We start from the raw sequence: 18615 nt of genomic DNA on the forward strand, positions 1-18615 counted from the left end.
GGCCCCAATCTCTTGCCCTGGCCTTGTGCCTTTTTCTCCGCATCCCCCCCCCCACCTCCTTCTGCCTCTGCTCCCACCCTGAACATGACTCACTAACTGCTCCAGCTCTCCTCCACAAGGCAATACTTTGACCACACAGAACCTGCTCTGTCACCACAACAGGATGTGCTTCTTGCCTTTGTGCCCCATCGTGTGCTCTTCCTTCTGCCTGGAATGCTTTTCCATCACTGCCACCCATAGCCACTTTGGCTTTCATTCCTTTAGGCCCAGCCCAAATGTTAGCTTCTGCACTAAGAGAGCCTGAGACAGAAGTCATCACCCACTGGCTCTTGCTCCTGTAGCTTTGAAGACACTCCTCTGTCATAGCAGGTGACACGGCCTGGCATACAGACCTCTTCCATCCTCTCCCACCCACCTTATTCTGGATAAGTCAGTTCTTGACTTAGACTACAAGTCAGTCATTCTTTCTAGAAAGATCTCCCTGAGTATTTGTTCTTCCCTAGTCATAGCACTAATTGTATTATAATTGTATTATAATCTCTCCTTATTTCTTAACCTGCTGCTTGGCATGTACTAGATGCTCAGTAATGTTTGTTCAGTTAAAAAAAAAAAAGTCTGAAATGATATATGTGCTCATTGAGAGTATTGTTGTGGGTCCTGAGCCCAAGACCTGGGCTTGGTTAAGCAACCCCATCCTTGACTTGAGGTTGCGCTCTTCAGTGGGGGATGACAGGGTGTGGGGATCTGGGCTGCCACTCACTCAGATCCAAGATGATGATTCTCCCTTTCTGTTGTAATAAACCTCATATTGTTGTCTAGAGCGTGACAGAAAGTAGTGCTAAATTCATGAAAATGTAACTGTCTGTGCCACGTATATAGAATTATAATAAGCATCGCAGGAGAGTTGGAACTTTGGAAAAACACTGGGAACTAGCTCTTGCAAGAGCTGCTGTCTTGACGTCAGGGTGGGCCTGGCCCTGAGGCCTTGGTGCTTTCATCAGGCCTCCTTCCTGGCCTCATTCTCACCCTTCTCCCATGATCTTGGGCCCCATTTTCCACCTCTCATTGTGCGCCGACTTCCTGGAGAACCAGCAGGGAGGTTGCTTTCTTTTGAGGAGGCTCCTGCCTCCGTATCTCGTGCTGGGCATTTTCCTTCTTGCGGCTCCGCCTGCTTTTTGAAGCTCCCTGCTTCCAAGAAACCAGCCACCAGTTGGAAGAAAATGGGGTTTCTCTCACCCCCATCCATGCCCTCCTTTTAAGAGACTGGCTCCCCTTCTCTGTAAAGGATTCCCCACCCAACAAGGAATTCTTTAGGACCAAGAGAAGTTCAGGGGAACTGAGCTGTAATTGAGTGTTTCCTGTAAGCTAGTGATATGCTAGGAAGTTACAGGGAAATCAATTTGGGATTCATAAATATAAAGAAGGATGTTGTTCCAGGCAGAGCTAAGTTCCATTAAAAATGGAATAAGAAGCCTACCTATCATTAGAAGTGTTCATGAGTGGGCTGAACATGCCAGGGCTAATATAGAGGGAATTCCTGCCTGGGGAGGAGGTTGGTGAGAGAGAGCCTCCATGGTTTCTCCCGACTTTCAAGCCTCTACTATTTCATTATAGGGTTCTAACCTTGTAATACAGTTTATATTTCAGAATACTGTTCTTAATTTGTTGTTTTTTTAAACTCCTTCTGAAGTGAATCAGCGTCATACAGTGGTAATTAGCTTATTGGTAGAAACAATGGCAGAGCCTGAAACATGCATATTTTTTTGTATATGTGGCAAGGACAAAAGAAAGCCTGCCTCTTATTTTCCAGAAATGAGATCTTCTAGTATCCCTGTGAGGATGTAACAGTAACTTAACCAGATAACATGGAAATAAAGAAACAATTATTAATATGGAATATTAAAAAAATGCTGGAGCCGGATTAATCAGCCTTCAGACAATTGAGCATGGGTTTCTTGTTAATTGCTCTTCTTGCAACCAGAGTGAACCCAGAAGGCGAGATATTTAAGAGAGAAAACACAGGCTTTGCCTATGGGGCACATAGTCTGGGACATCTGGTAGACCTCACCATATGTGGCCATGTGCAGGGCACACTGGAGGGAACATGACTTCACTGAGTTAGGTGTAATAATCAAAACATGATTATAATGGCTCAGCCAAATAGGGTCTTGTTTTGCTCCCAAAAGTCCTGAGCTAGGTAGGTGGTTCAAAGATGGTACGATTGTGTGAAGAAACCATCAGACATAGCCTCCTTTTAACTTCACATCTGCCAATTTTATTTTGTGGCTTTTGCCCTCAGGGTCCAAGATGGCTGCTCCACCTCAGGCCTTCAGTTGCATTCTGGAAAAAAAGAAGTAACCTAGGGGAAAAAATGTTGCCTATTCCAGGAAAGTGAAACTTTCCAAGAAATTCCAGCTGACTTAAGCTTATGTCTCATTGGCCTGAGCTGTGTTCCATGCCCAGTTCTTGCTGAAATAGACACTAGAAAATATAATTATTTCTGCTGGGCTCATCACATCCCCAAACTTAGGTTTTGTTAGTAGAGAAGAGGGCAGATAGATGTTGGGTAGGTGACCAGCAGTGACTGACATAACGTGTTTGTCCCAAGCTCCCGATGAGGTACCCTGCTCTCTCTGTGTCTTCCATTTCTAGATGGGAGCGCCTCCACCATGAACTTTGAGGTTTGGAGATGCTGTTACCTGACAGGCTTTGGGAGGAACTTATACTGCTGTCCGTGGCCCATCAGTGTTTAACCATCAGGATATAATTTGGAAATTTCTGTGTCTTCAGGAAGTGAGCCAGAACTGGTCCACTTGCAACCTCAGTGTCCTCCAGGGGCTCTGTGGGGATCATTAGCTCCATGCGGGAAACCTCTCTGATGCCACAGAGAAAAGAGTCTGACATGTCAGTCACGTCGTGACTTCCCTCCCTCATTTCCCCTCAGACCTACGCTGCATCTCCGCCTACTGGACGCGTGGGTCTTGCTGTCTGTTAACACCTAACTGAATCACTTTGCTGTACCCCTGAAACTATCACAACATTGTTAATCAACTATACTCCAACATAAAATAAAAAGTTAAACAAACAAAAAAAAAAACACCTAACAAAACAGCAAGCGCTCCTGTTTGGAACAGACCAACACCTTGAGATTTGTTTAAGCCAAGGAGGAGGTCATACCTTTAAACAAGAACCGATTTATGGCTCTCCTGACGTCCTCCAGAGATTCCTGTCTGGCAGTGCTCAGGAAAGAACAACTGAAGACTGAACTCTCACATTTTAGAACTGCCAGAGACCAAAACTGACAGAGACAAAAATATCCAACACAGCCTTGGTGGCTAGATCCAATCTCTGATCTGTCGTTCTTTGGTTTGTGACACATATCTGTTCTTTAGTTTACTCATCTGTAAAATAAAAACAATGGTAACATACCTCATGTGGTTTTACGAGGAATAAACAAAGTTGATAGCTAGAGCGGTACCCGGTACATCATAATGTAGAAATGGCGGCTATCATTATGATTAGTGATCTCCTATTCTCAAAGGTTTAGAGTCCTTGCGTCTTGCATGATGGCCAGCGTACATCTCAAGAAGCACAGCAAAGAGCCAGTGGGAATATTAAGTTTTAAGTCAGGATGCTTGGTTCTTGTTACTAGCACCGAGGGCTCTTCTCATATCACAAATAATGGGATTATCCCCCAAGTAGGTCAGCATGGCACGAAATACATGATCTGTGATAGGAATCACTTTTCTGATCATTTTTATGAATCGCCTATGCCTTTTCTGCCTGCTTTTTCATTTTCAGTACAAGTGCTTTGTTCCTTTCCTTTTTAAAAATGTAGTGAGCTCCACACACTAGTCTTTTGTAACAGATGTATAAGGAGCAACTAACATCAAAGACATATATGCATAGAATTCTTCTACCAAATCAACTTTTTTTTTTAAAAGGACTCTTTAATTGGACAATACTTTAACTCTCTAAACAATGTTATGGTAGTTGACCACATTTTGAAATTATCTTTGTCTTGTTTGGTAGTTGAATGGCATGAAAAATTTCCCTCTGCTTCCTTACCCTCTCCCAAGGGTCATTTTCCCCACTCTTTTCTCTGCCCTGTCTGGCCTCTGACCTGCCCAGCTCTGCTGTTTCTACAGACTTCTGAATCTAATTAATGTCTTAGTAGCTATATAAGTGAATTATGTAGGCAGGAGGATGTTGGAAACTTTGAGGAAGGTACATTCCTTAGGGAAAACACGGTTTTGTTGAAAAAAAAAAAAAAGACTCCTCATGGAGGGGGTGGAATGTCAGTAAAACATAAACCATCAGTAACATTGTTATACTCATTAAATATCCCTTACCTGATGAGCAGATACAACCTTAGGAGTATCTCTTTTGACATCTGGGCAATAATCAGTGATTATGGAATCCAGCTGCGGGGACAGATAGTCCAAATATGCCACCATTGCAAATTGGCCTCAGCCATACAACTGGGGTGTTGGCACCCCTCCTTCTCCCCTCCCTTTTCAAGCCAGTTCACAACCGTGCTTGGGGAGTATGTCCTTGGATGATCTCACAAATGACCCTGGCGGCACATTCTCAAACCCTCCAGAATGTGGGCAGGCAAGGGGGAGGGCCAGAGTGCTGAAGTTCTTCGCCAGAGGATACTGCCAGAGAGCCCAAGGCAGAGATGGTCCCTATGCCCCACGTTTCCATGGAAACATAGGAGGAGTGATGACAGCCAGCACAGCCACACCATCTGCTCAGGACCTGGTGAATGATGAAAAAAATTGAAAAAGAAAGGCACCTTAGATCCCGGGCTAGAACCACTCTAAGAGAGCAGTGGAGAGGAAAGGGCTGAAGACTGTCGAACTCCTAGGTGGATTAAAACCCGTGCTGTCCTGGGGCTCGACATATTAGCATGTCATTTGCAAGCAGAAAGCCTAGAGGGCTGATCCTGCAATCCCTAGATACAATTATGAACACCCAAGAAGCCTCAGGAGGGAGAAAGCAGACTGCATGCTGCCCGCAGTCTTGCTGGAACAGGAGGGAGGGTGTGGTGACAAACAGTGCTGGTGGAGGCGGAGCAGGGCTCCCATCACCTTCCAGCAGGACCACCTGCACAGCTGTCTTTTGGCCAGGCATATCCTTCCAGGGGAATGGTGGGATTGTAAAAGGAAAATTCCCACTTGGTCACAAAAAACCTCTGAGTTACAGCCAGGTCTTCAGAATAAGGCCTGAATTAATAAAGCTATGTAAGGTCTCTCGTCTCTCAATTCGTATCCGCAGGGAGATCTTAGCTGGATGCCACAGATTTGCTTCTGGGTCTACTTAGGAGGTTTCCAATTCCAGGCTGGCAGAATGTGAGTGGGGCCCTAGCTAAGTGCACTTGTGTATCTGCCTCAGACTGAGTAGGATTCATTTCTTAGTCCCTTTCCTTCATAGATGTAGCCTAAACAAACAAACCTGACCTAGGAAGCCCAGCAGCCCCTCTGGTTTAGCTGACTCCCCCAGAGGCTCTCCAGAGCTGGGCACTTTCATTTAGCTTTCTGTAGTATTGCCTCATTTATCCCCGGAGGGAGAGAAGTCCCTCCAGCCTGAAGGCCTTTACTATGCACAGAAGCTACATCAGCTTCACAGGAAACATCAGTTTTTATTTTTATTTTTAACTCAGGTTGTCTCTTACTCCTTTAGCAAAAAAAAAAAAAAAAAATCCTCCCTTTTAGTTCTGGCCTTTGAATCCCAGGAAGTCCAAGCCTTTTTTTTTTGTGGTGCTTTTTATTAAGGATTTAAAATTTTGACCTCTAGGTTAACTGCTTGTTTTGGTATGTGTAGGGGCTGGAGGCTAATGGGAACATCTTAATAAACCAGATAAATAATAATAATAAAAAGATCACCCTATAAAGGCTCTCATTAATTGTTCTACATTTTACCTGTAAATTTAAATTTCTTCCCATGAGAACTTAGCAAAAATGGCATCTACAATATTATTTGGATTTCTTCAAAAGGCCTTATTCTCCAACTGGAGACCATACACAAAAACTGAAAATAAAGGTATTCATGTAACTTCCCCTACGTTAGAGGCCCCAAACTGAAAATGTTTATTACCCACAGTGAAATTGCTTTAGGCTCGAGTATACTCATGCATTAACAAGAGGCACCGTGTTTACATTCAAATAGAAATCTACCCATTCCTACCGGGCTTTGGGGGTGAGGCCTCTTATGAGCCAACCACTCTGCCAGCTCTGTAGCCCCAGGGCTTTCTCCCTTTCCTTTTCCAGGATGATCTATTTATCCTCAGCCTCCACGGTGAGGGCAAATCTGTATCCTGAGCTTAGGCCCAGGATGGGAGTCCCAGTAAACATGGTTCTGTTTGCTCTTCAGCCTTCCTGCGTTGTATAAACAGATGTGGTGGAAAGGGAAGGAAAGCCAGATCTCTGTGAGGGGTGGGAGGTCTCCTTTCTGGAGAGGCTTCCCGGCCCGGCCGGCAGCCCTGAGCACAGGGACAGGATGCATGTCTTGTTGGGAAAGTGGAACTTGCAGTTCTTCCAGAGAGGGGTTGTTCCTCTAGCTCTCCTTCACCCTCCGCCCCCCATCCTTTGCTCCTGGGAACACTGTCTGGATGCCTCAGCCGTCTCACTGTTGCCAGAGCAAAAATTTACAACAAGGCTTATGCTAAGGAGACGTTAAGAAGACAGATTTCCTCCCCACCCCCCCAGTCTCTCCAAATACACCGTAGACTGGGATTTGGGAAGACAGTCCTTCACACCTGTGCCTTCTCCTGTATCAACATTCCCTTTGTTCTTCTGTAGCCTTGTTACTACCTTCAACTAATGAGGGAAGTTTTCAGGGGTTGGGAGTTGCCAGCTTGTAAAATAACAACTCCTTTCCCTTAAACGGTGTTGAGGCAAATTCCCTTCCGTCAAACTCTGCCTTAATTTACTGTTTTATCTTTTGCACATTAGTTATGGATGCTAATAAAGGAAGGACTGCTTCAGAGCTGGGGGAAGAAAGGGGGGTACTGTTTTGTAAGCCAACCCCAAATAGGAAAGAATTCTTGTTGGTCTTTTCTTCTCCTACATGTGCTCCAGACTTTGTTAATCCTCATTCAGAGGTCAGGGAGGTGAGGAGTGTAACTCGTAAGCTTGCCCCAGATGGAGGGATCCTGTGACTTCTACCCAAGGGTCTAGATTTCTGGCAGCCCCAGGCAGTGGTTCTTCCTGCCTAGAATGAACAAAGGGGAGAGCACCAGAAAGGCCTCCCTATGGCAGGGACTTGGGGTTGGGTGCAAGGGATGGGATATTACACTGCCCTGTACTGCTCTCTCCAGGAAGTCCTTGGTATCCTGAGCCGCGCTCCCAGAGCTGTGGCCAAGAGAAGAGAGTCAGGGACAAAAGAGGGGTTCTGGGTTTTGGCTCAGCACTTACACAAGCAAGGGAGGGGGAAATGATCTTTAAACTCAAGGAAGTAGTCATAATAAGAACTTAATTTTTAGGAGCCACAGTGACACTCTTTCATCCTTCTAGCAGACAATACGCCGCTCTCTAGACTTCCAGATAGGGCTGGAAGTTTGCATTCTACCCCCAGAGGCCTGTCACCCTTCCCTGAAAGAAACAGAAAGGAGGTGGGTGTCCAGGGTCCGGCCAGCTGAAGGACGGGAGGGGGGGGGACTCCCACTGCAGGCCAAACTGGAGGTCCCGTCAGAAGAGGTTTCGTCCCTGATCCCCTTGATTTCACTTAACTTACTGGCTCCAGATATTTTAAACGGTTTGTTTACGGCGCTGCTGCAGGCTGCATCGCCAACTCTCTCCGCGCCGCGGGCGGCAGGGGCATCTCCCAGTACCCACCCAGGTCAGCAGCCGCCTCATCACCCGGCCCGCGGGGGCACAAGGCCGCTCAGGGCAGCCCGGGGCCCCCAAGAAGTGCGTGCACCCGGGAGAGGCCGGGCGGGGCCGGGGCAGAAGATGCGGCAGGACGGGCGAGCTCCGCATCCCGGCCCTCTGGGCCGCCGCCCGACCCTCACCCCCGCTCGCCGGACCGCGCTGGGCGCCCCCGGGAGGCCAGGGTCGGCGGAGGGGGGACACGGGGGTCGCGGCGGGCTGCGCGACGAGGCCTGCGAGCGGCCGGGACCCGGGGAGCGTCGCGGTGAGCGCAGGGGCGCGCGGGGCGGGCGCGGCGCGGGGCTCACGGCGCGCGCGCGTCTCGGCCTCGCCCGCGCACACGCGCCTCCCCGAGGAGAAAGGCGGGCGGGCGCGGAGCGGCGCGGCGGCGGCGGCGGCGGCTGCAGCGGGCCGGCCCGCCGCGAGGGCGGGAGGAGGGGCGGGCGCGGGGGGCGGGGGGGGCGAGGCGGCGGCGGCGGCGGCGACGGCGATCTCGCCGCTCTCTGCTGAGTGTGCCTGCGCGAGCCGGCGAGCGGGTGAGTGCGCCGGCCGCCGCCAGCAGCCCGGCCGGCCCAGAGGCGGGGAGGGGGCGCCGGGAGCCCCGAGCCGGGAGCGGGCAGCGGGCGGGCGGGCGGCGGCCGCTCCGGAGCGGCCGGGGTGCACCTTGAGCGGCGCCTTTCGTTGCAGCGCGCGGGCGGCCCGAGCCTCAGCGGCGGCGGCGACGGCGGCGGCGGCGGCGGCGGCGCTGACACCTCCCACCATGGACAGCTTCGACTTAGCCCTGCTCCAGGAATGGGACCTCGAGTCGCTGTGGTGAGTCCCCGTGCCGGCCGGGCGGGCGCGAGCGAGCGAGCGAGCGGCGGGGGGCGACCGCGGCGGCCCGCGCGCTCTCACCTGGGCGGGGGGCTCGGGCGACCGGCCGCCGTGGGGGCGGGGTGGGTCGGGGGCGGCCGCCGCGCCGGCTCCTTCCCGCCTCCCCCGAAGGGTGGCCGGGCCGCCCGCTCGTCTTCTCCCCTCCCTTTCCCGTCCCCTCCCCCCGGTGCTGCCCGCCCCAGCCCGGGGGCCGGTGATCTGGGGAGTCGGGGGCAGAGCGCAATCGTGAAGAGAAAAGGAACCGATTTCTAGAACGTGTCACTAATGCCGGGGGATCCACCCCTCCCCGGCCCCTCTCACCTCCCTTCCCTCCATTCGCGTCCCCCCTCTTCTCCGAGGGCCCCCGGTTCACACCAGCGACCCTCTGGAGTTGTGATCACTGCGTAGTGCCCTTAGAGGATGCTCCAGCCTCCTGCCTGTCTGCGCCGGGTCTTGGCGGCCGCATCCTTTCTCTCAACACCCGAGATGGAAAGTGAACCCGAGGGCAGGGGGCGAGTGCTTCTCCGTGCGGGAATTCTAAGGCCCTGGCCCTGGGAGACTCATTTCCTCGAGGTTCGCAATCCCTTTGAGCCCTTTCTTCACACCCCGCCTGGCCACAGTTACACTCCTCCTGTCCCTGCTCCAGCCCACCGGCGCCCCGTGTATCCCTTTATTCCGCGCTCAAAGCTCGCAGCCTGGGGAGCGGGAGGCTGTGGAAGAGCCCTCGGGGTTCTGTGGCTCGGGGTTCTCATATTGAGGAGCTACTGTAGGTAAAGCGCCGCTGGAAGCAGTTTAATTCTAGTTGCGGGTGTGTTAAAAATCCCATTGGCTGTTTCCACATCCCTCTTATCCACCCCCCCCCCCCCCCCCCGCCCCAATCTCCTAAATGTTTCCAACCAGCCCTATTCAGGTGGTAAAATTACCGCCTGCATATTCCTGGATGAACTTGTGTTATGTTTAATATTTACGGGAATGAACATCTGTGGAACAAGCATATTAACTGCATTCTGTTCTTCCCCTGGTAATCGCTTATTGTAGAGCTGAGGTTTGGTTCCCCCCCCCCCCGTTTTTCTTTAATTCAGTAAAGAGTTCACATGTGTCTAAAACTGCAAGTGGTGTGCACATGAATATGCAGTGTGCAGTTTAAAAGCTGAACTGCCTTTTGATTTACAGATCGTATACAATATGTGGAAATGTGTATATTTTCCATGCCGCAGGCTTCCAGTGACTGATCTGTCTAAAGCCAGGTGTAACTAACTAAACTGGACACAAAGCTAGTGCATTATCGAGCAGTTTCTTATAAAAAGATCCCAGGATGAGTAAGTACAGCTTGCTCTGCACAATGCTGGTGCCTATAAAATACACAAGGATGGGCCCTAATGTAATAAAACTTTTATACATTACACTGGAAACTTCAAAGAGCCAGTGTGGAAAGAATATGAAACATGTTATTACTTTATAAAAGTCGCTAATTACTGTGTTGTTGCTGCTGGGGTTATTTCAGCCTTTCATTTACAGATGCCTATTACTTTACAGGTTTATACTTAGAAATGTTGGTTTCTGGCACAAATTCAGTAGGTTTGCAGGTAGAAACTGTGCTTTAAAATTGACTTTTGCTTTTAAAAGTCACATTTTCAGTCAAAAGGAAGAACTTTTTGTTTCGGCAGGTTTTTAGGCTGCTTGTCTGCTTGCTGACTCAAAACTGAAGCCCTCATGACTTTTACGAGTGATATTTTGAAATTATCAGCCGTAATCTGTGGCTTTTCCAGCACAGGCCTGAGCTGTCTTTCCCTCTGCATCTTTAGTTCCCAGCTGGGTTACCTGGAGCACAGTTACATAATAAACGCCTGTTGAATTGACTTGAAATTTACATTAGCTACAGTACTTTTGTTATTTAAAAAAAAATTTTAAAAAGCATTTTTAAGAAGCTACTGTACCTGCAGTCAGATTTTGATCAATCCATCAGTTTGTCTTTGGCTTATGAAACTGTGCAGGATTTCTTGCTTACAATATAATAGGACAGTTTGGCTTGACTGAGGGAGTGTTTCTAGTTTGCAGATGTAGAATTTACATCTTCTAAGAGCTTATATATGTCTCATCAGTTAAAGATAAACCAAACTCTTTGAGTATGCATTTCTAACCCGGACATTTTCTCAGTCATGGATGAAGTTTTTGGATGGTATTTTGTAACTCAATTTTATGGTTGACTTTATAAGTTTTTAAGATTATGGCTTGGTTTTAAGCTTATAGGTGACCCCAAATAACTAACATTTGAGTGCTTTCTGTGGGTCAAACATTTTCATATCCATTGTTTTCTTATTTGAATCTTATAACAATCCCAGAAGTGGTAAGTGGTAGTAGTCCCATTTTACAGACAAGGAAATGGAGGCTTTGAACTGCAAAATGACTTTACTGAGACCATAAAACAAATGACAGCGGAATTTTTAAACTAACATTTACCAAATACTTAGCCAGACTCTGTTCTAAGTACAATGCATGTACTTTAGAATGTTTTAACTCTGTTCTAGTCCATTACATGTCTTAGTTCATTTAATCTTCACAGCAACCTTAGGAAACAAGCAATAACTATTGTTATTCCCATTTTACAGATTGGGAAATTGAGTGCGGGGAAGATCAGGTGACCTGCCCAAGGTCACACATCTAGAAGTGGAGAAGCCATATCTGAACCTAGCATTAATTTCAAAACTCAGTTTTCTGACTTCAAATCCAGCATATTTTCTATAGTATTGCAGATGTATTCCCAGTTTATGAGAGCAGCTCTGAAATTAATTACAAAACAAAACCTTGATGGACTGGAAATTAAGGTTCTGCTAAAATATAAAAGAGAGAAGGTCAGAGCCCTTAATTATATTAATTTAAAATTAAAGATTTGGAAACAATACCATGATTTAGGAAATTACATCTGCTGCCCTACTTGAATTAACTTCTAAAATGTATATAAATTTAAAATAGAGACTACTAAAACCTTCTTTCTTTAATCCCTTTTAGAAGAACACTTTTCTTTGTGTGTGTGGGGGGAAGGTACAGATGAATGGCAAAGGAAAATGGTATTTTAACAAACAATTTTTTCTCATTGGTGGGCATCGTTTTCCAAAAAAACAAATTGCAGTTTGTTAGTTGTGACTGTGGCTTTGCATCTGAGCTAGCTTAGTCTAGTGGTCACCGGAAGTGTCCCCAAATGACTGTATAGACAACATGAAGAGAAAAGCTCAGTAGTATTGAATTTAATCTCTGCTTCCTTGCACACCCTTACCCCTCCTTCCTTGCCCTCCAGAAACTCCCATACTTATTTTTCAAGGTGGAGGGGGAGATTTTGAGCCGGAATTATCCAGATGGCTGTTTCAACTTTTCAGCCACGCCTTAAAATTGAGAAGGGTTGCCCTAATTCCCACCTCTAATTCCACTTCCCATTTCTGGTTTGAAGTACGAATGAAGAATTTGGAACAAGGTGGAGGCATTCATTCTATAGCCGGCTCCCTAGTTTCATTCAGTAGAGCCGAATCCCTGAAGAGCTGGGGATTCAGTAAGTTTACGTGGGCGCGTGACCAGAGGAGCAGGACCCCTTCTCAAACTCCTCCTCTATCCCCTTCGCTGCTCTTTCTGTTCTCCACCAGCTTTTGATCAGCTGCTGGGCATGTGTGCCCTTCCTCAGGGCCTTTAAAATAATGACCATCCCTTTGAACAGGGTAACAGTTGCTTTCATTTATTCACTTAACAAATTTTATTGATCATCTCTTAAATACAAGACCTCATGCTGGTTGCCACAGCGGATACAGAGAAGAGTAAACCATGGGTTGTGCGTGTTATTGTCTAGTGGGGATAAGACAAGTACACAAGTATAAAAACGTTTCAGCACTGGTGATTCAGAAGTGAAAAGGACCATATTTGGGACTGGGGTGGGTGGTGGAGGAGGGAAAGAGGAAAAATCGAGTTTAAAAAAAAAAAAAAAGGCTTCCGTGGAAAAGGTGGCCTTTGAACTAAGCCTTGGAAGATGAATGGGATTTTTACAGACGGTGGGGGTGGGGTATTGAGAGGACATAGCGGCATCTTGGGCAAAGAAAGAACTGGAACAAAGGCTTTCATGGTGTCTCTGAAAGATCCTTTTATGAATCATGGTGGAATTACCTATACCAAATATTTTAAAGATGCAGAACTTTGTAATCATGAGGTGGTTTCAGTGAATGAGAAAAACTTTCCACAGTGAACTTGGTCAAAATTGTTTTTAATCTCCCTTAAATATAGACACATGTTAGTTACTGGGGAGAAAGTCTGTTGAAATAAAATAGTAAATATTCAGATCCCTCTCTACTACTCCCCCGCCCCATCGCCCCATAGCTTCACATAGCCCAGAATCCATTTACTTTTGTTCCAGGAGACATTATACTTTATATTCTTTCAAAGTGGAACCTTTGAAGTTGTAATAAGTGGATTGTATCATACTCACCAATTTGTTCAATTCAGTAAGCATTCATAGAGCATTAGGCATCCCTCTAGGTTAGGTACCAGAGAGCAGTAGCTTTCAAACGTTTTATACCATGACTCACAGTAACAAGTATGTTTAACATCGCAACCCACCACATCATTTGTGTGCACACATACTCATAACTGAAACAAGTGTCATGAAATAACACTTATCCATATTATGGGAGGTGTACTTTGATATTTTCTATTCTATTTTTTTAAAAATTCCCCATCCGTGGATTGAAACCTGTAGTTTAGGGGAAAAAAGAAACTAGCGACGCATAGGAGACAGAGCGTTTGCGAGGAACTTGTAGGAGAATAAGCCGTCCACATCCATATCTGCTGTACAAAGCTGACGCTGCCCATTTGAGGGGGAGGAGGGCGCATCCTGTTGGGAGGGGAAGAGACCTTTAGGGCTGAGAGGCCTGTGAAACGCCTCTTGGAGAAGTGGACTTTCATAAAGAGAAAATAAAAAGGAGGAAAGTCCATGTGGAGCGAAGGCCGTGGCTAGAAATAAGGAGGAAATAAAGCGTGGAGCTCGTTGGGTGAAGATGAAGTTATTAACTAATTCAGGGGGAAGATGTACTGCACTCCTGTGGGGGGAAGGGGAGCCAGGTGGAGGCACTAACAACTTCGTCTCCAGTAGTGCCTGCTGACCCACTTGGTTCTCTGCAAGTCAGTCGCCTTCTTCCAGGCCTCCTTAGGCTCCCCGGGGTAGAGTCAGACAACTGCCCGGATCCCTATTCTTGACCCTTATTAGCCCTTCCCTCCAGCCCCAACAAAGCAAACATTTTAAGGCCTACCCCTATCCCTTTCATCAGCGCGTAGGGGTGAACGTAGTTTGCCAGAACACGGAGCATAGGAGAGACGCACCTGGGGCCCATCACCTTCACTGGGCGTGGCCTGAGCGCTGGGCGTCCTGGAGCCCATAGGTGTAGCCCCGTTGGCCCCGCTCGTTCTCATTGGCCCGAAGTGGTGGACTGGTTGGCTGCGGTGGCCATCATTGGCCGAGAGCCCCAGAACACGCCCACCGCGTGGCAAAGGGCTTCCCCAGGTGCAGGGATGAGAATGTTTCCAGCAGAGTGGCTTCCAGGACCAGGGCGGGAGGGCTGACTCCGTGAAGGGGCTGATGGCCATCGTGGAGGAGGTAAGGAGGTGTGGATGGGAAGCAGTGAAGTGCTGGGGGCCAGGAGCTGAGGCGTGCCTCCACTTGTGGTACGGTGGGTGGTGTGTTTTGGAAAAAGCTGGCGGGGGATTTGTTAATTCAGGTCATCGAGGTTGAGGGCTCAAGCTCTCAGGCTCGGTGTCAGGATAACAGGGAGGATGCGCGCTGGAGGTGCAGATGAGTTTTAACCAAGTGCCTTTTGATGACGATGAACATGAGTATTGTGTGTGGGGAAATAATTCTTTCCTGTGTTCCAGAATCTCTTTTGTGAAAATGTAGGAGGCTTATAAAATGCTGAAAATCTATTTCGGGAGAATGTCCCTGTGAACCAGAATGGGTCTAATCTATGCCACTTTAAATTTAGCAACTTGAACAAGGCCCTTTGGCATAATATTGGTTAAAGTAACAGTCAAATTAAGAAAAAAAAACCTCTGAAAATGAAATGCAAGATTTTTTTTTTCCTGTGTAAATGGAATTTTCAACCTGGAATAAGTTTGCCTGTTTAAATTTTCTTTATTTTGGGAATAAAGCCTTGGTGGCAAAATCAAGGACATAAAAGACGATTTTAAATATCATTTAGTGGTAACATAATGTTTCCTTGTTTTGTTTCAAAGTGAAATCCATAAAACTTATTTTCAGTGTTGCCTGTTCTCTTTTGTTTGGGAATTTAATTGAGGCTTCTGAATTCAGTTGGCTGCAGCCTCCCTTTCTGTTTGGCCCTGGGCAGCTCACCATCTTTCTCATTTCCTATTCTCAGTCTTGGCTTAATCACTTATAAAACAACAGCACTTATACTGGCCTACCTCATAAGGTGGTGATGTTAAGTAATAAAAGTGTCAATTGCTTTGTGAATGCCAAATGCAGTTCTTTTATACCCTTTGCTTCCTTCAAAACGTCTCTTTATCATAAACAAGGAAGGATGCAGAAAGGTCACGTTGGGTCAGGTCATCCATCTGGTGCAGAGTTCTGTTCCTGGTAATGGGACCCAGGGACATTTTTGAGTAGAGGCTGGTAGTTTTTCTTAGTTGTACGTCATAGTTGAGAAGACAAATGTGCCCTTACTTATGGTTGTACTAGTAACAAATGTAGATATATTAACCATTACATAATCGTTGATGTTTCACCAAGAATGTATTGAATTACCACCCATTGCATCAAATGACTTCATTTGGCTCTGTGGGTCTCATTAAATTATGTCAGGCTAATCATAATTTAGCTTCAACAGAAACAAAATAACACAGTTATACCAGGATGAGAGGATACCACACTATCCAAGAAACTTAATGGGTTTAGTCTATGGAAACTAACAGCTGGGGATGTGATAGAGGCCCCCGAGTGTTTCCAGGTGTTTTGCTGGGTTGTCCAAGGATATAAGTAAGTCAGTGGGTGTGAGGTTATCTAACAGTGGTGTGACAAGGCTGTCTCAGAGGGTAACAATGACCTGTCCGTAGAGGCTGTAGACCCCCTGCCGGGGACTTCGTAGAAAGAGCTTTCCAGAGTAAGTGGGCCAGCAGCAAGAAGTTATCCCTGAGTCCTTCCAGCTTCAGAAGCCTATGATCATCCCCATCACAGGGGAGCGGGAATCAAAGAGAGCCAGAGTCATTAATTGTATTCACTTGTGTATTTTCCCCTCTGCAATTTCTCCACTCACATGTGGAGAAAGGCGTGGGAGGGTACTTAGGCTTCTTCACGTAATTTCTTCTCAGGAGGCTCCTTGTTAGCCGAGGTAAACAACAGTGACTGTAATTTGGAGACCACGCTATCATAGCAACTCAGTTTAGAGTTACATGCTTAACTTGAGCTGAAATAATTTTATTTTTCCTTTTTTTTTATGACAGGAAATTAGTTTCCAAAAATCCTCTGGAGTGCTGCAGTACGAGTCTGTTAGTTAAATTTTTCTTGTGGTACCTGCATTTTTTACCTGAGTTATGAGGTGACAGACCAAATTTTCCGTCAATGTTCATTGAAATGTTAATTAGTTACCTGGCAGTTTAGATAGAAAAAGGCTTTACTCTAGTGGATCATCACCAGTTCTGGGAAATAATCTGTCTGTTTTGTTTTCAAAATATATTTGTTTTTCTTTAAAATGTATCTTGAGAGGAAGAAAAGACTTAGGGCTTAGAAAACAGTTTTGAAAATAAAGGTCCATATGCTTACCTAGCACTCAGGCCAGCGTTTCTCAAACTTTAACGTGCATCCAGGTAACTTAGGGATCTTGATAAGATATAGATTCTGATTTAATAGGTCCAGGGTAGGGCTATGATTCTGCATTTTTAACCAGCTCCCAGGTATAATTGCTGGTCCATAGACAAAACCTTGAGTAGCAAGAATTAAAAGGATAAAAATTCCTTTGAAAAGAAGCTCTTTAAAAATTCCTCATCTTCTTCTTTTTATTTTGAGGAGGCTTTGTATGTACATGATAATTCCACAGTGCCAGGAGGTTACATTTCGATGCAGCATTTATTTTATTTTCGTGAGTCTTTCTAATACAATTTTGATGAGTGAGGGGGTGGTTAATTGTATCCTAGTGGGGATATAGTGGGAAGTAAACATAAAAACCTAAGTAAACAAAGTTTGTAATAAATAGGCGAATCACTTTTTATAGCTTTACAGTTCTCGTCAGCCCTTCAGAGACGGAGTCCTCCTTCTTCAGGAGCCAGTGCCGAGAGTAACTGGATTCAGAGTCTTAGAAACACTCTGGATTTGTCGGGAATCTCACAAGCACTCCTCTAGGTGCCCAGGACTCAGACCAAATGTCCCCGTTCTCTTTGGCAGGGAACTGGGGGTAGGGTGGGGCAGGGAGGTGGCAGTGGTGGGAGAGGGGGGTAACTATTTTGCAGAATTACTGCACTACCCTGTGGCCATAGCTGCAAATTGCAACTTTCCCAGTGTCCTAAAAGAAATTGCAGCTCAGCTCCTGGTGGAACCCATGGTGGGCTCAGAGCCTCCGATGGGGACCTTCTCTCCCAGCACTGCCGGCCACCTCTCCCTCTTCCCCACCACGGAGTGCCCCGAGTCCCTCAGGTGGTCAGACTTAGCTGCAGTTTCCATGTTTAATTTCCATTTCTACTTCATTAGAAGACTAAGTGCAGATGGCACTGATTATGTGAGTAAATACAGCGCGGTTGACTTTGTGCTGTGAGATTGGCGGGAAGTTTATTTACTTTATCTTCTTAATGAGGGCGTGTGTGTGTGTGTGTGCGCGCGTGCGTGTGCGTGCCTGCGTGTGCGTGCATGCGCGCACGCGCACACACACACACATTTCCATTCTCTGAGATAGGCATGGAAGACTGTGGCTGATAAGAGCAAGATAGGTTGGGCTTACACAGTTGTGACCATTTCAGATTGGGAAAACAGAGCTGACTTTTAAGGAACGATAGTGACTCCTTTAAATCTTGCAGCCTCAGGACACATGTGAACCCACAGAGGAAGTGTTCGCAGTAGGCTTTTAGCCCGTTGTTTGGTGCAATACTTTGCATTTGTGCTTTTAGTGGCTGTGATATTGCCTTCTACCTCATAATCCATTATGTTATCTGACTAATTGTGTTTAACCATTTCGTGAAATAGGCGATGTCGCATTCCATGTAACTTTTCTTCCTGACTGGGGACAGGTGAGAGGGAGACTCTTGCCCTCCAGCATGGAGGTAGGTCAGAACCGTTGTAAGGAAAGCATGTGTTTGGTTATTGCTTTGGTCTGTACTGGTGTCAGTGTCATCAAATTAACGTACTTTCTCTCGCACTGGAGAAAACACTGTTTATTGGCTCTCAGTAATGATACAGATAACGGAATAGTCAGGTGATTTGCACAACTTCCCCCCAAAGGGGTCTCTCGGTGTTAGTGGTTTTCTGTTGGGTCGTAAGAAGGCACACCCAAGAGTTCCTTCAGAACAAAAGAGCAACTGCTGGCCATCAGCTAAATTCTGAACTTTGTTATTCAGAATTGGGGCTTGACTAAGGAGATAGGCTGTCAACATGGCCCAGCTTGCTCCCTTTCATACCAGCCATACTCCACGGCAGGGAGCCCTTTGGTGACATTTCTCAGAGTTGCTGAGGAGGAGAGCGCTGTTGGAGGTTGAGGGCTTTGCAGGCTGAGGGGGCAGGTGTCTCCACTGGCCATGGACTCTGCAGTTCGCTGAAATAGAGGCTCTGGGTCCGGAATGGGTTGGTCCCTCCACTTTCTGAAATGTGCTGTTTCGCCGCTCTCCTGGTCCATAGCAGTGGTGGAAATGAGGATTCCCTGGATGA

At 46.9% G+C, this 18615-nt stretch overlaps 1 protein-coding gene across 9 annotated transcripts in view; it reads left to right on the forward strand.

Annotated features, from left to right (window-relative positions):
• The window catches only part of AFF3 (ALF transcription elongation factor 3), a 605847-nt gene that overhangs the window by 36288 nt on the left and 550944 nt on the right, over positions 1-18615 (forward strand). For all 9 annotated transcript variants that reach the window (XM_089922650.1, XM_089922649.1, XM_089922648.1 and 6 more), the window contains one exon: positions 8559-8684. In XM_089922650.1, coding sequence (XP_089778776.1) covers positions 8632-8684 — 53 coding nt within the window. In that variant the 5' untranslated portion in view covers positions 8559-8631. Of the gene's footprint in view, positions 1-8558; positions 8685-18615 lie in introns of those variants that run through there.

This window comes from Delphinapterus leucas, chromosome 13 (genome assembly GCF_059928025.1).
Source record: "Delphinapterus leucas isolate spDelLeu-1000000601 "Yukka" chromosome 13, BTC_Dleu_Yukka2, whole genome shotgun sequence".
Classification (NCBI taxonomy): Eukaryota; Metazoa; Chordata; class Mammalia; order Artiodactyla; family Monodontidae; genus Delphinapterus; species Delphinapterus leucas.